The sequence below is a fragment of the Nyctereutes procyonoides genome, unplaced genomic scaffold (assembly GCF_905146905.1).
Source record: "Nyctereutes procyonoides isolate TBG_1078 unplaced genomic scaffold, NYPRO_anot_genome, whole genome shotgun sequence".
Taxonomy (NCBI): Eukaryota; Metazoa; Chordata; class Mammalia; order Carnivora; family Canidae; genus Nyctereutes; species Nyctereutes procyonoides.
Window position 1 is genome coordinate 11,329,382 of NW_026575147.1, and position 20,392 is coordinate 11,349,773.

The 20,392-nt window shown below is 34.5% G+C and overlaps 1 protein-coding gene across 7 annotated transcripts in view; it reads right to left on the reverse strand.

Moving 5' to 3' along the window:
* The window catches only part of ZNF638 (zinc finger protein 638), a 79,689-nt gene that overhangs the window by 25,239 nt on the left and 34,058 nt on the right, over positions 1–20,392 (reverse strand). For 6 of the 7 annotated variants that reach the window (XM_055312331.1, XM_055312332.1, XM_055312333.1 and 3 more), the window contains 8 exons: positions 14,910–14,968; positions 14,479–14,531; positions 7,595–7,645; positions 5,340–5,408; positions 4,298–4,384; positions 3,931–3,999; positions 3,310–3,350; positions 1,527–1,658 (listed from right to left, as the gene is read on the reverse strand). In XM_055312331.1, coding sequence (XP_055168306.1) covers positions 1,527–1,658; positions 3,310–3,350; positions 3,931–3,999; positions 4,298–4,384; positions 5,340–5,408; positions 7,595–7,645; positions 14,479–14,531; positions 14,910–14,968 — 561 coding nt within the window. The remainder of the gene's footprint in view (positions 1–1,526; positions 1,659–3,309; positions 3,351–3,930; positions 4,000–4,297; positions 4,385–5,339; positions 5,409–7,594; positions 7,646–14,478; positions 14,532–14,909; positions 14,969–20,392) is intronic. The other variant, XM_055312330.1, reaches the window with a different exon arrangement.

Below are 20,392 nucleotides of genomic sequence, written 5' to 3' on the forward strand. Positions count from 1 at the left end.
ACATACAGTAGACATTTAATAAATATTTAAGTAACTAAATTTAATGATTAGTAAAATATGAGAAATAAGAAAATTGAAAGAACCAAAGAAATGTGTAATGATTACCAAGTTATTTTTAATTTTGTTTTCCTAATTATAAAATTATAGTTCCATGCATTTCAGTCTTAATTTTCATCCCTGAGTAAATAAATAGGTTGAACATTCTTCTCTGTCTGATATTGAGGTAAATATCTTTCATATATATTTCTTCATAGTTGTAATTCTTTTTTTAAGGAATTATCTATTTGTGTCATTTGCCAATATATTTATTGAACTTTTAATATTTTACAGCATTATGAATCTTTCTCTTTTACAAATATAAATTTTTAATTTATATCTTGTGTATGTTAATTTTAATTCACAAATCTTTATATGACTGAATCTGGTATTTTTCTACTTAATATCTTAAAAACTATTAAATCTCCAAATAGTTAATAATTCTACTCTAATCAAAATTGGGCAGATAATACTATACACTTTCTCAATTTGGATTTTATACTTAATGTATCTTCTAATACTTTGGTATATGATACAAAGTATGAATCTGAATTATTCATTTACAGATTCCCACAATTTCCCTGTATTTCAATGGACTGTCACATAAAAAAATTATTCTATTAAAAAACTCATTCCTTTTATTCTTGTCTCTAAATAGAAACAGCTTTAATGAAATATAATTTACATATCATAAAGTTCACCTATAAAGGTGTAGAATTCATTGGTTTTTAGTAATTTATAAAGTTGTACAACCACTCAAATAATCTACTTTTAATATTACGTGAAACTACATATAACTCATTTGTGTTCACTCTCTTCTACTGTTTTCTTAAGCACACTGGCTCTGACTGCCATCAAACACATATATCCTACTCTCAAAGATCTCTTCTCTAGTGACCAACTCCTAATATAAGAACACTACTACTAAGCCATCTGAGTGGCATTTCCATTATTTACACTTTCCCAAAATCTCACTCCCTGTATCTTCCACAGGTTGTTTATTATGAATTATACATTTTGTTTTAAAATGACAAAAGTAGTATGTACTTATTACTGAAAATTTAAAACACATAGATAACCTAGGTTATTCTAAGTACTACTGATGACATCTTTGTTTGAGAATGGTTACTTCCCATTTGTGTGCAATTGGTGAAACAGCAGGAATATTAGTAAAAAAGTGCTATAAATATAAGTTGTTATAAAACTCTGTATCATTAACATAGTGAAGATATAAAACATTTCCTTTAGACTAAAATTTTGAGCAAAATTTTGACACATTTAGTGCGCCATCCTCCCCGTGATTAAAACTATGTCAAATCATTTAGGATAACACTAAATACAGGATATCTATTTTATATTTAAAAAATCCCTTAGCATGAGTGGCTTAATTTTTTGAGGTGCTTCTTTTAAACCCTTTCTTTTTAGTTTTGTGAACTTAATGTATTTCAAAATGTGCTTCAGACATATGAACAGCTATTATCAACGCTTACCTTTTTATGAGATGATAAAATCAAAATATCCTTTAAACCACCAAATGGTTTTACTAGGTTGTAAACTTCTTCTATAGAATATCCTTTATTAGGCAAATTAGAAATAAGTACCACACACATTTCCTCTGTTTCCTTCAAAACAAATTTAAGAGTTGACATTCAAATTTCTTTAACTGCTTACTTTATACTTATTTAAATTTATGCTGCAGATCATGGTATAATAGTATTTAAACTGCATTTTAATACTAAATCTTACCAATTAAGAAGGCTGGTCTGAACCTCAAAAACAAAACAAAATGCAAATTTCCTCTCTCTGAGTACATAGCATAATTTCAGTCATACCATCTGTCACTTAGGGCTTTTAGTTCTCTTTTTCAACCACTGCTTAAAAATACAAGTTTAAGGGGCACCTGGCTGATTCAGTCAGGGGAGCATGTGAGTTTTGATCTTGGGGTGTGAGTTCAAGCCCCAAACTGGGTACAGAGATTACTTAAATAAAATCTTAAGAGAAAGTAAAAATAATAAGATAATAAAAGTAAACAAAAATACAAGTTTAAAAACACCAGTTTGTCTCTGACAACAACTCCTTCATGTACTGGCTGCCATTTCTGTGTCGTGTGATGCTAACATCCCCAAGCTCCAAAACAAAGCATATCCTTTTATCTTGCTGAATGAAATAATCTTTCAAGCAAAATTAAAGTTTCCCTTAGGAACTTTTCCCTACAACCTAATCCCCATTACAAAGTAAATACTTTCATTTCTGCCTTCTCTCAGATCAATTCTTTAGGATGATTCCATCAATGCCAATTTTTCCTTTACTGGATTTTGAGAAAATCCCCAAAGGTATACTAAACTGGACAACTTGTCACTTTTCTTTTGGAAAAAAAAGGCTGGGGCGGAGGAGAAGGAAGTTATAATTTTCATAAATCAATTGAGAATGATTTTTAACTAGCATGTCAATTGTGTTCATAAATGGTTACTTTTGAAGTCCTTTAAGGCAATCTGTTTGCGCTTTAACATATTCTTCCTAAAACAAAATAGTTAAGACATACTAGTTACTCTCGAAGAATGAATCTACCAGTCAAAAATTGTTTAGCATGTGAATGATCTCAAGATCTTAACCAGTAAAATCTAAATTAACAAGATGCTAATACATTCATAATGACAGAGGTAACCACAGGAAAACAATGTGAGCTTCATGCCCTTCAAATTGAACTTCAAATTCCACTTCCTATTCTAAAAACACACAGAACAACTGGTATTCTAAGATTAACTTATCTCCCATTTGCCTCTAAGAAAAAAGTAAAGCAGATTTCACAAAATTCTACTGGTTCTAATTTGACAACCTGTTTTTCTAGTCAAAACCCATTTGGCCTAAACTTTTTTCTCTGTAAAAGGTAAACCTCAAAAACATGTACATTTATTGATAATGTGCACTTAAACATTTATGACTTACTCTGCAACTCAAATCCTATCTAAAAAGTCATATATGACAAGGGTGCCTGGATAGCTCGATTGGTTAAGCTTCTGACTCCAGATTTAGGCTCAGGATGATCTCAGGGTCCTGAGATCCACCTTGGAGCCTGCTTACTTTCCCTCAGCCCCCATACCCCATTTAAAAAACAAAAAACCTAAGGTGAAGTAATAACACTTAAAAAATAAAGTTACAAATGACAGACTTTTCACCATGCCAAATCCTGTACAATTTTTAGTAGGTTTACAATAAAAATATATTGTGTCAAAATTTCCTAAGCTTTTAAATAAGTAAAATGTAAAAACTGACCTTGTTAACTGGTTCATTTTCTGTAGCCTCCACAGCAGCTTCTTAAGATACAAAATAAGGTAAGAATTCATGCAGATGTATTTGATTTATCAAGATCCCACTTTTCCCACAATGGATTAAATAGTATGTGCATGAAAATGTACACAACTGACAAAATACTAGAAATTTAAGAAGGAAATAGCTACAGAAGTAACACTGGCTTTTAAATAATGCTTCATTTTATTCCTTCTAAGAGCTAAATTTCAGAATAATCAAGAGACAGAGTGAAGATCTGAATCATAATATTTTAAATTTCACTTAGGTATGAGCCTGATATTTTAAAAAATATGTATATATGATGCAAAATTAAATACCTTATTTTCATCAGAAAGGGAGACAGAACATAAAGACTCCTAACTCTGGGAAACGAACTAGGGGTGGTGGAAGGGGAGGAGGGCGGGGGGTGGGGGTGAATGGGTGATGGGCACTGAGGGAACACTTGACAGGATGAGCACTGGGTGTTATTCTGTATGTTGGTAAATTAACACCAATAAAAATTAATTTATAAAAAAATACCTTATTTTCTTAAAATTTAATTTTCTATCTTTAAAGATGAAACAAAATAAAAAAATTTTGACCTACCTGAAACAGTTTCTTTAACATTATTTTCAGTGGCTTTGATTTCCATACTGGTCTTTATTTCAGAGTTTTCTGCATGAAATAGTCTGCTTTAATAGTCTAGAAGAACACACTAATATAATTAAACTAATGACTCTAAACAGGAACTTAAATTAGTTTATTTTGTCACTATAAGTCTCCCTAGACTGACCTGAATTAAGTCAAAGCTAATCTAGAAGTTGCTTTGGAAAAAAAAAAAACAAAGGAGTTGCTTTGAAAATCAACAAAACAATCCCTTTGAAGATTTTAAAGCAATAATTTCCAAATAAACCTTAAAATGTACACCAAGAAGATCTAAAGAAAGCGCTTAACGAAAGCATTTAAAGCTTACCTGGTACAATGACCGGTTTACTGGTGTCTTTGTTTTTGACAATGCCAGCCTTTTTGACTTCGAGAGACTTCTTTCCACTAGATTTTGCTTTTAAAAGTAGAAGTGAATGATTATTCTAGGGATCTGTTCAATCATTTGGTGTGTCTCATACTAATATATATAAGTAATGTAGTCCAACTTTATTATAAAAGCAGTTCTTTTCCATATATTTATCATTTCCACTTATATCTATTTACCAGTATGATTAAAAGTAATTTTAAAGGGCCTCTGGGTGGCTCAGTCAGGTTATATGCCTTTGGCCCAGATCATGATCCCAGGACCCTGAGGATCAAGCCCCTCATAGGACTCCCTGCTATGCAGGGAGCCTATTTCTCCCTCTGCCTCCTGCTCATGCACACACACACTCTATCTTAAATAAATAAACAAACAAACAAATAAATAAGTTGAGTAAGTAAGTAAATTTAAAATGAGACACAATTCTTGTTGATGACCATTAACGGGCCACAGGTTTATTCTCCACGTGGCAGAAGCATATTATAATCACTCAAAAAACATTTTATAATTCCTACAACAGCTCTTTAAAATTAGCCTATATATTAATAAACAGATGTTAGTTTCAACATGTTACATTTCTTTAAGGAGGAAACACTGTTTTAACAAGGAAAAAAACATTTTTTTGAGTAACAAAAATTTACAAGCTGGGAAAGGTAGCAAGGAGTGACAGTTCTAAAAATGGAGTAAAGTAAGTATTTGTAGGGGGAAGCGACAGAGCAGTCTGTAATTACACAGCTGTCAATAAGGTCTCCTCCACCAAAATGTATCTGCAATGGCACACACTGTCAAAGACCAATGTACCAAAATATAGAAGTCCCATTAAGTGTCAGGTTTTAAAAATCAAAGAAATATCTACTTCTTACTTGTAGTTATTAGATACTACAAATTATATGAATTTAAAACTTGTTTTCAATTATTATGGCTATTATATTCTTCAAGGCAGTATTAAGTACAAACTTAATAAATCCTTTCCTTCCCAAAGTCTTACCTGTTTTGACTGAAGCTTTACCTTTAGCAGCTACTGTTACCACAGATTTTACAGAACCCGCTGATTTCCCTAAATCACAAAAGCTGTAGTCAAAATTGGCTTATTTAACTAGTATCAACAATCCCCCCAAGGAACCTCATAGAGAATGAGTGACAGACTACATTTTATCAAAACAAAATGCCATCATCCTTGGGGCACAGGTCATTCTCTAAATCTAGCAATGATGACAATTTCCTCAGGAAAAAAAGTATCAGTAAAGTAAGAATTCACCTCCCCAGTGGGGTACTTAAAAATAGCATTCAGGCTACTTAAATCTCTGAATGAGTGAATCAACCAAGAAGCAAAATTACTAACTGCAAGGATATAAGAACAGTCCAAAAATGCTTTTAAAATTAGGGTCCCCCAGCCCAAGATTCCTTTGCTCCCAGTTGATTGGATAGGCTTCAAGAACACTTTCATTATGGTTAGGCCACATAAAGCTTGCTTTGACTGATTCCTAGTGGGCTCTATGTGAACAGAACTATTTAAATTGCTTTGACTCTTCTTTGTACATACACATTTGTTACTCTTACTTATATTCAAAGATAATGTATAAAGACTGTGACCATCCAAGTGTCACTGAGAAGATCACCAGAGAGCAAAATCCCTTTCTATTCAGAGAGCAACATAAGGTTTAGCTCTGAAAATTAGGATTCATTAACAACTAGTAAAGCTGCATTATGAGGAAAAAGCCCAGAATCAGAAGTCAGTAGAGCAACTGAATTCCAAATTAAATTGTGAAGTCTTGTGGCATGAGTAAGTTTCTGTGCACATTTGCCCATTTGTAAACAAGGGTGGCAACTGCTATAATTATTTAAGAGGACCCTTGTAAGAACATGATTATGCTTTTGAAAAATTATCACACAAAACTAGTGACATGCACAAAAATCAACTGAAATATTTATAAATCCACCCTTTATATCCAAAGATAGACCCTAACCTCTACTCAAAACAATTAATACCAATCCTTACAGAGTATCACCTAGCTATTTCTTAGTCAATCCCAAATTTTCATACTGCTTGTGTCACACTGAGCCTCAAAGAGCCCTTAAGCATTTCTTTCACTATCCCTTATTACAAGTCAATTCACGTTACTACTTCTAGCTGTGTATAAGAACTTAAGGAAATAATACATAGAAATAATATCCAACAGGTAAGGGGTGGCTAAGCAGCTTTAACAGCCATTATCAGCAAATCTCCACCAGAATTCCCATAAATGTACTATAAAAGTACTAAATACTGACTAAATAAATACATCCTCAAAACAAGATTCCTAGCTTTCCCTGACCCTCTCAGGTTTACTGCTTTGAAGAAACCACTATACAAAAGTTCTGGATTTGCCACTAACAATGGTTATTTACCAACGCAAAGCTGTTCTCTTTCTACCATTATAGAAAATGCAATTTAATACACTGATCTCTAGCCACTCAAAAAGATGACCCTGGGCAGCCCGGGTGGCTCAGCAGTTTAGCGCTGCCTTCAGCCCAGGGCCTGATCCTGGAGACTTGGGATCGAGTCCTGCATCAGGCTCCCTGCATGGAGCCTGCTTCTCCCTCTGCCTGTCTCTGCCTCTTTCTCTGTGTGTCTCTCATGAATAAATAAAATCTTAAAAAAAAAAAAAAAGATGACCCTAAACTAACTAGCATTTAGCAAAAATGAGAAGTAGAAAAAATAATGCTAGAGGAAAGAGAAAAAAAATCACTACTCTGAAACCCATGAGGGGTGCCTGGGTGGCTCAGCTGGTTAGGCATCTGACTCTTGATCTCAGCTCAGGTCTTGATCTCAGAGGTTGTGAGTTCAAGCCTGACACTTGGCCCACGCTTGGCGTGAAAACTACTTAAATAAAAAAAAACCACACATGAAATAACCCCCACTAAAGTCTGTAACAACTGAAAATATAGTTTTGCTGTGTGTTATCTGAACTATTTTATAAAAGAAAGTAAACAGAGACCTGAATAAAAAAGAGGGGAATTATCTCTGATACTCATCATGAGAAATTGTTTCCCACTTAATTATCTTATTTTGATAGTAACTACAAAGAAAGAGCATTGTTTACTAAGTCTCCTTTCTCCGAACTTCTAAATGGCTATAAATTTAAAACATTTCGTGTACACTCAGCACATATTTTGTCACATGAAATCCAAGATTCCTCCTTAATACTTTTTAAGTAATTTAAAGTTAACAAATATGTCTAGACATCTAGTAAAAAAGCATACCTGAAGACTTACTGACTTTGGCTCCAGATGTCTTGGCTTGTCCAGTTTTGGCTAAAAAGAAAAATATATTAATGACACATTACAAACATATCATTAGGAAAGAGCTAACCCAGCAATGACTGAAACAAAACATCCTTATACTTATCTTTGTATGGTTACGGAACTGCCTAAGTAAATTCTGAGACATGTAGTTGCTGAGACAAAAGAAAATATTTGAAATTTAACAATATTAAATTGTCCTGCATGAAAACTCTATCAATTGATATTCCCATCAATAGACAGGAGAGTGGGGCTTCCCATTTCCACACACAGTAGATAAGTCAAGTTATTAATCACTCTAATCTGAAATGGAAACTGGTATGAGTTTTTATTTCTTTAATTAGGAGTAAAGTTGCATTGATTTTCACATGCTTAATTACACACCATCTTTCTTCAACATCTGTTTTCTTAATATTTGTCAATTTATTATCTTTTCGGTTGTTGAGGTTTTTCTTATTTGAGGACTTTATATATTAAGAAAACTCATCTGTATCACATAGGTAACAATTTTTTAAAAACAGTTATGCAAAATATGCATGTAAAAATATTTATGAAATCAAATATCCTCCTGATAGGGAAGGATGTCTTCACTCTGAAATTGAAAACAAAAAAACTCGCCACATTTTCTTTCAGTACTTTTATTTACCACCTTATGTATCACGATCCATCTGTGATTTACTTTGCCATTAAAGTACCTTTTTCCTTTTACAAAGGGACCAGTCAATTCAATGAATAATTGATCTTTTCCTTGCTAATTTAAAATATTACCATGATTTACTGATGTTGCATTGTTCTAGGAACTACCTCTGGAATCTCTCTGTTCTACTAATCTTTTGTCTATTTGTGCAAATACATTAAACTATTGGGAATTTTAGTATCTGTTACTGTTAGTCCTAATTAGTCTTCCTTTGCATTATTTTCCTATGTTAATTTTGTATGTTTAAGCTTTATAATCAGCTTATTCAGTTTAAAAATCTTATCATTTTTGTCACCTTACTGTGAATTTAAAACATCTTACTGGGATTTTTATTGGATTCGTAACATTTATCTAATATAGGGGGAAAAAAAAGGCATACTGGGGCAGTTAAGCAGGGGAGCCTGCCTCTCCCCTCGGCTTGTGCAAACTTGCTTTCATAAATAAATAAATAAATAAATAAATAAATAAATAAATAAATAAATAAATAAATAAATAAATCTCTTTTAAAAAGGAGACACATAATGGTGAGAAGCTTTCTATCAAAGAGTGAGCTGTTTTCTCACATAGCATTTTATGTCTTTCAGTAATATTTAAATTTTTTTTCATAGCTTTTACCCTTTTTATTACTGCAAATGGAATATTTTATTAGATTACATGTATGGTTATTCTTTCTACATAATAAAGCAACTGAAACCCTATATTAATTTAGAAAATTAAGGTGGCTAATTAGCAAGCACTTCAGTAGACTCTCTTGGGTGTTCCATCATACACACACATTTGCAAATAATAATGAATCATACTTTCCAATTTTTATGCTCTTGACTTGCACCGACTGACTGGTGGTTATTAGTTTTAGGACCATATTTATGTTATTTCACAGAATTAACATAATTTTTGTTACGTGAAACTGCTCCATAGTTTTAATTTATTATGACAACTTTATCAGCATTTCAAAACATTTATCTTTTTATTTTGAAATAACTGTAAATTCATAAGGAGTTGTAAGAAATAATAGGGAGAAATCCCATCCCTTCACCCGATTTCCCCCAATGGTAATATTTTGCATAATTATGTACTAAATTACAAACAGAAAACTGACATCAATACAATCTACTTACATTTCCCTAGTTCTACACACACTCATTAATGTGTATTTAGTGCCATGAAATTGTACCATAATGTGTAGATTACTGTGATCACGGATCACAATACAGCCAGTTCCATCACAAGGATCCTTCCTACTACCCACTTACAGCAATAGCCACCTGCCTCCCCCTCCTCTTCAACCCAACAACTACTAATCTATTCTCTCTCTCTCGAACTTTATCATTTCAATAGTGCTGTATAAATAAAAGCTCTAATATACAATTTTTTGAGATTGATTTTTTTCATTCAGTGTAATTCCTCTGCAATCCATCCGAGTATTACATCTATCAATAATTTGTTCCTTTTTACTGCCAAGTTGTATTCCATACTACAAATATATCACACAGTTTAACCATTCCCTTGCTCCTAGTTTTTGGTTATTACAAATAAAGATGCTAACAACATTCATGCACAGGTTTTTGTCTGGACAGGTTTTGTGCAAAAGTAATTCATCCATCTAGGATAAATGCCCAAAGAGCATAATTGCTGGGTCCTATGGTAAAGCACATGCTTAGTTTTGTAAAAACTGTAATACTTAGGGCACCTGGCTGGCTCAGTCAGTAGAGCATGCAGTTCTTGACCCTGGTTGGAGTTGTGAGTCTGAGCCCCGCGTTGAGTGTACAGATTACTTAAGTAAACTAAAACAACAACAACAACAAAAAACCACCCTGCAATATTATTTTCTGCACCATTTTAAATTCCTAACATCAATGTACAAGTTTCTCCACATCTTCAATAGCCTTTGGTGTTACTATTTTCTTAGTTTATCCTCTGATAGGCATAGTGTCTGTCAGCATTTGATGTCCATATTAACCTGCTTCTTCCTGTTTCCCTTCTCTCCATCCCCATTTTTAAAGAAAATTTTCCTTTCCTCTGAATACCATGAAATAGCTAAAATAGAACTAGATTTATTTAAAGATTTGATGGAACTCAAATGTGGAAACTATTTGGGCAGAATGCTTTACTTGGGGAAATAAGGACTTAGCATTAAAAGTCTGTGTTTTGGTTGGTCTCTTTTTTTGTTTGTTCATCTGTTTTGTTCCCTAAAAGAAAGTTATTTTTATCTGGAAACTGAAAAGTATAAAAAATAAGATACATTTACTTTATTTTTTAAAATTATCTTTTAAAGATTTTGTTTATTTACTCATGAGACACAGAGAGAGAGAGAAGCAGAGACACAGGCAGAGGGAAAAGCAGGCTCCCCGCAAGGAGCCCCATGTGGAACTCAGTATCAGATCCTGGGATCATGCCCTGCGCCAAAGACAGACGCTCAACCACTGAGCCACCCAGGCATCCCCCAAGATACATTTACTTAAAAGAAAGAAAAGAAGAGAAAAGAAAGAAAAAAAGAAAAGAAAAGAAAAGAAAAGGAAAGAAAAAAGAAAAAAGAGAACCAATAAAATGTTAAGAAAAAAATCATTAAATTAAGGATGACAAATCAGAAATTTTTGGCTGTTTCCCCATGGGTTCAGTTACAACAATACAGTTTGAGTGTCCCCTGTATTTTAATTCCTACAAATATTTATTCATTAACCCTTATACATATTACATATTCCTTATTACATATTACATATTAAGGAATGGGAAAATAAAACTACAAATATTCCCTTACCGAGCCAAATAAAAGAGATAGAATTATTAAACTACTAATATCAGGGCACCTGGGTGGCTCAGTGGTTGAGTATCTGCCTTTGGCTCAGGTCATGTTTTCGGGGTCCTGGGATCGAGTCTTACTTTAGGCTCCCTGCAGGAAGTCTGCTTCTCCCTTTGCCCATGTTTCTGCCTCTTTCTTTGTGTCTCTCATGAATAAATAAAATATTTAAAATAAACAAACAAACAACTAATACCAAATGACTCAATGTATTCAGTATTACTAGAAGGGAACTGGAGGCTTCTAATGCCCAGGTAAGTCAGGGAAGGTATCACAGAGAAGTTCTATCTGAGGTGGGCCTTAAAAAATAATCCAAAATTTGCTCCAACTCCACCCCCCAAAAAAAGAGTCTTAAATGGCTTCCTATCCACAGTACCTTGTACAAGGCCTGGTACCTACTAAGTAGGTACACAGTAAGTGCTTACTAAAGTAACTGGAATTCAGAGAATCCCAAACAAATGGACAGCATAAATAAAGGTGACAAGGGAGTAAAAAGTAACCTGGGACAAAGGGTAAAGGGTCATTTATTCAATGTTAAATAATCTGGACTTTCTCCTGCGAGTCACTAGAAGTGGAATGATCAGACCTGCCTTAAAGAGATCTCAGGGCAATGGTATGAATAATGAAGCAGAGTGGAATAAAAATATGATCAAGAGGCCATCTTCAAAATTCAAATATGGATCAATTAAAATAGTTACAAGTGTGATGAAGCAACGTCAAAAGACATAGCTTGATCCAGACTCAAGAGAGAACTAGTTTGAATCAGCCACTGGTTGGATGAAAAGAGGAAAGATGTTATTTAAGCTTGAACTGGGTGGTATAGAAGAGAAGAGACAGGGAGAAGATTACTCATAATTTCTACATTGGATGATGAATGGTGACTGTCAGATGACATAAAAAAATGAGAGGAACAAACTCGAGGGGGTAGAGGTTTATGTATATACACGAGATGTCACTGGTCCTTAAAGCTGTACAAAGAAAAAAATTAGGAAGAAAAGTATGACATAAGAGGAACAGACATTTAGGGAAACCATTATAGGGAGATAAAAGAGCAATCAAAGGAGATTTTTTTTTTCAATCAAAGGAGATTTAGAACAAGTTTTCATAGTTTAATAGATGAAATGCTTTGAAATCATACAGTTCTAGATCTGAATCCTAACTCTTCCATGTGACCCCAAATAAGTCATTTAACTTTGAGTAAATTATTAATCTCTGAATCTGTTTTCTCATCTATAAAATGAGAAAGCAATTTGAAAGATTAAGGAAGGTAACATAAATTGCCTCGTATTAATTAGCGCAACCAATGGCAAGTTTCTTTCCCTTGTTTTCTGTCTTCTGGCATAGATTATACCCGTTAGTAGACTCTTCTTCTATTTAACAAATCATTATCTTATTCTAAACAGTAAGTTCAAACTCCAAACTAACCCTGGATCTCCTTCACCCTGTCACAACATTTTTCACTTTATAAAACATAGTATTTAGTATATATCATCTATTACCTCAAGTTAGTATATAAGCTACACGGAAATAGAGACAGTGGCTACTGGTTCACTGATATATCTTTTTTTTAAAAAAAATATTTTATTTATTTATTCATGACAGACACACACACAGAGAGAGAGAGAGAGAGAGTGGCAGAAGACAGAGGTGAAGGGAGAAGCAGGCTCCATGCAGGGAGCCTGACATGGGACTCAATCCCGGGTCTCCAGGATCACACCCCGGGCTGAGGGGGCGCTAAACCGCTGGGCCACCAGGGCTGCCTCACTGATATATCCTAACACGTTAAAAAGTATCCCCAATTATGAGCATATAGTAGATGCTCAGTTTTTTTTTTTTTAATTAGTGATGGGTAATGGTTCTAAAGTTTTCCTTTCTGATCAAATTATACTTTTGCTTCCTTCATGTATTTCTCTTCATCCTTTCTGATTTGTGCTTATAATTAAAGTTCTCTTTAAAATTATCTAATCAGGGATGCCTGGGCACCTCAGTGATTGAGTGTTTGACTCTTGGTTTCAGTTCAGGTTGTGATCTCAGAGTCATGGGATGGAGCCCCGTGTCGGGCTCAGCACTCTCAGTGTGGAATCCATTTCAGACTCCCTTGCCCTCTGCCCTTCCGCATTCTTGCTCAGTCTCTCCCTCTCTAAAATAAATAAATGAATAAAAACTGCCCTAATTAACTTATCATGCACCCTCATGAGACTTTCTCAATCCTATTTACAGGCTCCTGTCTTTCTACATTTCTATTAGAAGGGAGAGTATACTTGACTTGAAGCATTTTTCCCTCTACTCATTGCTTTTATTATGTTAGGACCAGTCCCAAAATTTAGACCTTAAACTTAAAAAATTTCCAAAGTATCCCACTTCTTTCAACACCAGGTGATGGCTGACCTAAAGGATATCTCCAACAGGTAAGTCTATGATACATGAAATTTACCAATGTTGAAATCAGAGTTCAAGGTTTTTCTCAAAGAAATCCCTGCATCAGGTAGCCCCGGTGGCTCAGAGGTTTAGCGCCGCCTACAGCCCAGGGCGTGATCCTGGAGACCTGGGATCCAGTCCCAGTCGGGCTCCCTGCATGGAGCCTGCTTCTCCCTCTGCCTGTGTGTCTCTGTCTCTCTCTCTCTCTATGTCTATCATGAATAAATAAATACATCTTTAAAAAAGAAAGAAAGAAAGAAATCCAGAACACACTATACACCTTTCTAAAAGAAAACATACAAAACAATTTAACTTTCTGAATTTTATAAACTTTCTAGTTTATATCTACTTTAGCTTTTCTGTCTCATCCTTCACTATCAAGCTACCTATTCTTACTAAACTCAAAAGAGTGTTTATTGTGGCAGTGACTTCTTTCCAACCCCAAACAGATGGAGAAAACTCAGTTTATTAAAACTGTATGCAAAATTCACTTAGCTAATTCATAATAAAGACCTGCAATGTTTTCCTGAGTATAAAGAAACAACTTTAACACTTGAGTGTAGTAACACTGCCTTCTGTTTGGTCTTTTTTTAGTTTACCTTTTGGCTCTCAGCAAACTTTCAAAATCAAAGGAGACCAAACAAGCAATCTTAACATATCTTTGTGTTGTGTCTTATTGGTAGGGGCTGAAAGGAGATACTACAAAATTAACCTAAACAGCTATTACCTATGGAACTATGATAGGTATTTTATAGACACTATCTCTTTGAACCATTATATATTAACTACTAACCACTAGCTTAATATAGGGACCAATCTGGGTTCCTTCTACTAATGCACAATAAATAGTTTTCCTACCAGCATCTTGTAAGAAGTTTCTAGTAAACTGACAAAATATACTTCTTTGGAGGAGTATTAAAAGTAACAACTTACGGGCAGAAGCTGAAGTCACAGTTTCAACACCTTTGGAAGCGTCTGTATCTTTTCTATTTAAAAGAAGAAAAAATTTAGCAAAGATTGAAAGTCTAAGTTCTAAAACTTCTGAAGATGAAAAGCTTAATCTAAAAAAGTTTAGAGGCGCCTAACTGGTTCAGTAGGTATGGCATGTGACTCCTCATCTCAGGGTCATGAGTTCAAGCCCCATGGTGGGCGTAGAGCTTACTTAAATTAAAAATTTAAAAAATAAAATTAAGGCAATTCAATTTGAACAATGTCTCATTTAAACTGGAATCAGAAAAAAAAAAGAAAAAAATAAACTGGAGTCAGGGTAATAAAATATATTAAAAATGCAGTTGTACAAAAATTTTAAAATTTGAATTCACATGCACATTCATTCTCAGATATGAAATCATGGCGTTACTCACTTTAAAGCAGATGCAGATATTTTCTTTGAATCTGATGTCTTTTTTTTCATCTCTTTGTTCTGGAAAGAAAAAGATTTTGGAAAAGAAAAACTTAAGTTTCTTCCCCAATTATCCAAGGCAATTTAGAAAATACACACAAGCAAAAAGATATACAACAAAAAACATAGATATTATGATATTCAGATCAATTTAACAAATATCTACTGAATGTTCACTAATTGTCAAGCAGAATTTTAGGCACTGGAGAGTAGTAAATAAAACAAAATTCTTAATGAGTTTACCTTCAAGGGTTAAGGAAAGAAAGACCACAAGGAAATTAAAAATATATACATATCATCCATTAGCAACAAGAGCTGTGGAGAAAAGTAACAGAGAAGGGAAACAACTGTTCCTGTTTGGGAATGAGGAGCTATGCAACTTTCAAAAAGTTTGTTACACAAGTCTACTGAAAAGATAATATATGAGCAAACACCTACAGGAAAGAAGAGAGCAAGCCATTCCCTGTGTTGACAGCACTCCAGACAGAAGGAACAGGAACTGTAAGACTTTTGAGATCCAAGCCTATTGGATGGTTTATGAAGTATAAAGGATGTAAAAACTTGAAATGGAAAAAAAGAAAGAAGGGATCTCTGGGTGGCGCAGCGGTTTGGCGCCTGCCTTTGGCCCAGGGCGCGATCCTGGAGACCCGGGATCGAATCCCACGTCAGGCTCCCAGTGCATGGAGTCTGCTTCTCCCTCTGCCTATGTCTCTGCCTCTCTCTCTCTCTCTCTGTGTGACTATCATAAATAAATAAAAATTAAAAAAGAAAGAAAGAAAGAAGAATAAAGGATGCTTGGGGTTGGAAGTAGAGATGGAAAGAGGTACAAGTGGTTTAGGGGCAGAGTGTGGGTGGAATGTGTGGTGTGAACTCTTATAAGCCACTGTTGAGTACTGGCTTTTCCTCTGAGTGTGATGAAAAGCTGAAACTATGAACGGCAAAATCAATCTGCTTCTATGTTAAGAACAGTCTGAGTGGGTGAAAAGGTAAGGACAGAGGTAGAGACTGTTATAAGGCTACAGTAATAGCCAAAACAAAAGACAGTGGTGGACTGGACCAGGATGACAGCAATTAGATACTGAAATGTCACTGTATTATTTGAAATGCATTTGTAAGAGAGTGGTAAGAAAATGTAGATCAATGGTAAAAGAGAATTAATGAATTACAAAGAATTTATCTCTCTTCCATTACACTGCTAAGACTAGACTACTCCTTTTTATACTTACACTGTTTGTGCCTGAATTATTAGAGGTTGCCTCTGTATAACTATAAAATTTAAAGTCTTCAACAGTATTAAAGTGGTGTCCTCTTTCTCGACTTTCAGTTATTTGCAGACTGGGTCTCCTGAATATACCCACCATGTCTTTCCTCTTCATCACTAGAAAACTATTAAGTTCCAAGAAGAGTGAGAGCACATCTGTCTGTTCATCACTCTATCTTCTGCAGATATCACAGTGCCTTATAACAGATTTTTAAGAAACAGTTTTTCAATTAAAATGAAATTAGGGAAGCCCGGGTGGCTTGGCGGTTTAGCACCGCCTTCAGTCCAGGGTGTGATCCTGGAGACCTGAGATCGAGTCCCATGTCAGGCTCCCTGCATGGAGCCTGCTTCTCCCTCTGCCTCTGTCTCTGCCTCTTTCTCTCTCTCTCTGTGTCTCTCATGAATAAATAAATAAAATCTTAAAAAAAAATGAAATTAAACTGTCATCTGAATTTTGATTGTATCTTTGGTTTTATTGCCTTGTTACTTTTTCTATAATGCTCAAACCCTAATAACGGTTTCTCAGCATTGTTTTTCATTTCTATGCAATCTTCTTGGATATTAGCTAACTGCTTACTCTGGGTTTTAGATGTAATATTACTATGGATCTTTCTAAAAATACTAAACTAGAGCAGCCCGGGGGGCTCAGCGGTTTAGCGCTGCCTTCAGCCTGGGGCCTCATCCTGGAGACCTAGGAGCGAGTCCCACATCAGGCTCCCGCATGGAGCCTGCTTCTCCCTCTGCCTGTGTCTCTGTGTCTCTCTGAGTGTCTCTCATAAATAAATAAAATCTTTAAAAATAAATAAACAAACCAAACTAAAAATTTCAAAGTATTGTTTTCATTTAGTTTTTGCAGAGTTAGGCTACAGCACTACTTCAGAGTTGCAATGAAAAATCTGATACTTTTTTTCTAGAGAAAGTACTCTTGCTCCATTAAAGAAAATTCTGGGAGTACGGACCACTGTCCATTTCTGCGAAAAAAAAAAAAAATGCCTCCTTTCATCAGATTCTTGGTAGTGGGAGCTCAAAAATGGTTAAGAATCAGTACTAAGAACTGAGGTCTACATTGGCTTATAATTAAAGACAAGGTAATTGAATTTGTTAAAGTTGTGCCAATTCATATTTTAATCCAGTTTTATTTATTTTTTATTTTTAAAGATTTTATTTATTCATTCATGAGAGACACAGAGAGAGAAAGAGAGAGGCAGAGACACAGGCAGAGGGAGAAGCAGGCTCCATGCAGGGAGCCCGATGTGGGGATTGATCCTGGGACTCCAGGATCATGCCCTGGGCCAAAGGCAGGCGCCAAACCGCTGAGCCACCCACGGATCCATTAATCCAGTTTTAAATACAGGGATGTAGGCAATTTTCATCTTTTCTGTAACATTTCTTCATTGAATTGAAGAAGTAGCAAAATGGAGAGGATATTCTTTGAATCACAGCCAGAGTCAAAGGCAGTCCTAACACGAAATATCAAATGTGGACGAAAACTTTTTTCTTGGTCTATTCGTGTCAAAATTAAGATCTGGAACAAGAAAGCTGTAGCAATGCCCTTCTTCCTGGTTTGGGCTCCAAGTCTGTTTTAGTTTGCTCTGGGAAAAGAGTTGATGTCTTCCCCTGTAATAACAGGCTAAGAAGGTTATCTATACATTTCCAATCTGAAACATCCATAGCTGGAGTTCTCTATGGGATCTCCTCCAGTCAATCCCTAGGAAGGCTGCTCAATTACAACAGAGTCATGAGTTAGCCTCATTCAAACTATATTTAGTTGAAGAATACCAATATTTTTGACACATAGATGGCATGTTTTCTAATTTATAGTGCTGATAGCTTCCTCTATTAGTTACTATGAAAATCAGAATAGTAAATATGGGTGGGCTCTTCTTGGACTTGTTACAACCATACCAACCTTATCAAAATGTTATCAAAGAGAATTATTTTGATCTTACTGAAATATTCTAATAACCTAGATGTATCCTTAATCACCTGTTTTCCCAGATTAAACTTTTTAATATTAAAGAAGACTTTCTCCTCTGTTCTCAAAATTTAATGATCAGCCAGGTCTTGCTTGAGAGTTAACTCGTTTAAGCGATTTCTCCTTCCTATTCTCAAGTTTACTAATCTACCTGAAACCATTACTATTATTATAAGAGGCTGGTTGGCTAGATGAATCTTCTAAACAAACTTCAGTAGTTTTTTCCTCTTTTCCCCTTTAATCACTCTGCTAAGCTTTCCTCCTCTTCTTCAATCATTTGCCTAATTTATTCTACAGATCACCAAATGATTTTATCTAATCCATCCACTTTCCGTCCCAGCTCTGTTCAAAACGTTGAATAACATTGAACGGTCTACAGGATAAACTTTACATTCTTAAATATATAATTCAATTCAATTCTTGCTTCTCCCTAACCTTCTCTGCAACTAGAGGAGTAACGTGTCACTGTTCTGGTAAATCATATATTGGTAAAAGTTGCTCATTCTTCCATTAAAAAAAAAAAAAAAAAGAAAAAATTCAAAACAAATAAAACCTAAAGAAACCTTCTTTTTGCTTTTGGCTTTTTTTTTTTTAATAGATTTCTGTTTTTTTTTTTTTTTTTAAACGTTTTTTTTATTTATTTATGATAGTCACAGAGAGAGAGAGAGACAGAGAGACAGAGAGGCAGAGACATAGGCAGAGGGAGAAGCAGGCTCCATGCACCGGGAGCCTGATGTGGGATTCGATCCTGGGTCAAAGGCAGGCGCCAAACCGCTGCGCCACCCAGGGATCCCTTGCTTTTGGGTTTTATTCCTTTCTTTCTTCTTGGAAAATAAACTTTATGGGTTACCATAAAATTCATTTTTCAAATCAGGACAATGAAAATAAATATATGGTATGTAACAGATGTAAACTAGGATCATGGGTTACTCTAGCAGTAACTAATCAGAAAACATAAACAAAATAAAACATATAGATCCTTTATGGACTAGCAATTTAAGTAATATTTATGATATATACAAATAAATAGAGTAAGTAAACTTAACATCCCCTCCAAAATGTACTAATGGAAACATTACTAAAGACCATTATGAAAAGACACTATATGAAGTCTACATAGAGAAAAGCCATGCTTCTGAACAGAAAGAATAAGTACTGTAAATCATCCATACAAATGCAATACAATATCAGGAGTAAATGTTCAAGATTAACCAAAATAATTTTTTTGTTGTTAAAAAGATTTCATATTTATTTATTTTGAGAGAGAGAGAAAGAATGTGCGTGCATGCGTGAGAATGAGCAGGGTGAGAAGCAGATATGGAGGGAGAGGGAGGGGGGAAAACATTCCAAGCAGACTCTGTGCTGAGTATAGAGCTGAACATGGGTCTTGATCTCAGGTCCCTGAGATCAGGGCCTGAGCCAGAAACCAAGAGTTGGATGCTTAACCAATTGAATCACAAATAGGCACCCCAAATAAATTTTATTTTTCCAAATTAATTTTAAGTAAAGAACAAAGAAAAAGGATTCTATCAGAAAGATAGGCAATTACGTAAAGTTACAGTAAAATATAATAACTGATATCACACAGTATTGAAACAGAAATAAACGGATTGATTTAACAACAGTATGAAAAGATCTACGTGTGCAGGGTAATTTATACACATAACGATGGTTTTTGAAATCAGTGAGGAAGAACCAATTAGGTATAAATGGTGTTGGGTTAGTTGGCTATCCATTTTGGAAATAGTTATTAATCCCAATAACACCTTAACCACAATTTATAGATTAAAGTAATAATGAAATCACATCTTTTCTGGCACTGGTATAAAGGGAAATTCTAAAACAAGACAAAGCACAAAAAGCAGAAGCCATTAAGAGGGGGGAAAAAATCAACTTGAGTACACTGAAATTAAAAATTTTATATAAAAAAATTTACATAAACGACATACTGGAAGAAAATACTTCTCAGAGATAATACAAAATTAGTATCAAAATCATGAGCACCTTCAAATGAAATTTCTTAAAAAGACAACCCAATAGAAAGATGGGAAAAGATATACGCAACTCATTAAAACAGTAATAACTAATAATTAAGTATGAAGTTTAATAATAATCAGGAAAACACAAATTAAAGGTCAATACCATATTTTACATATTGCATTTTAAAACTGCAAATATTAAGACGTGGGTAACAGAAACACTAGTATTC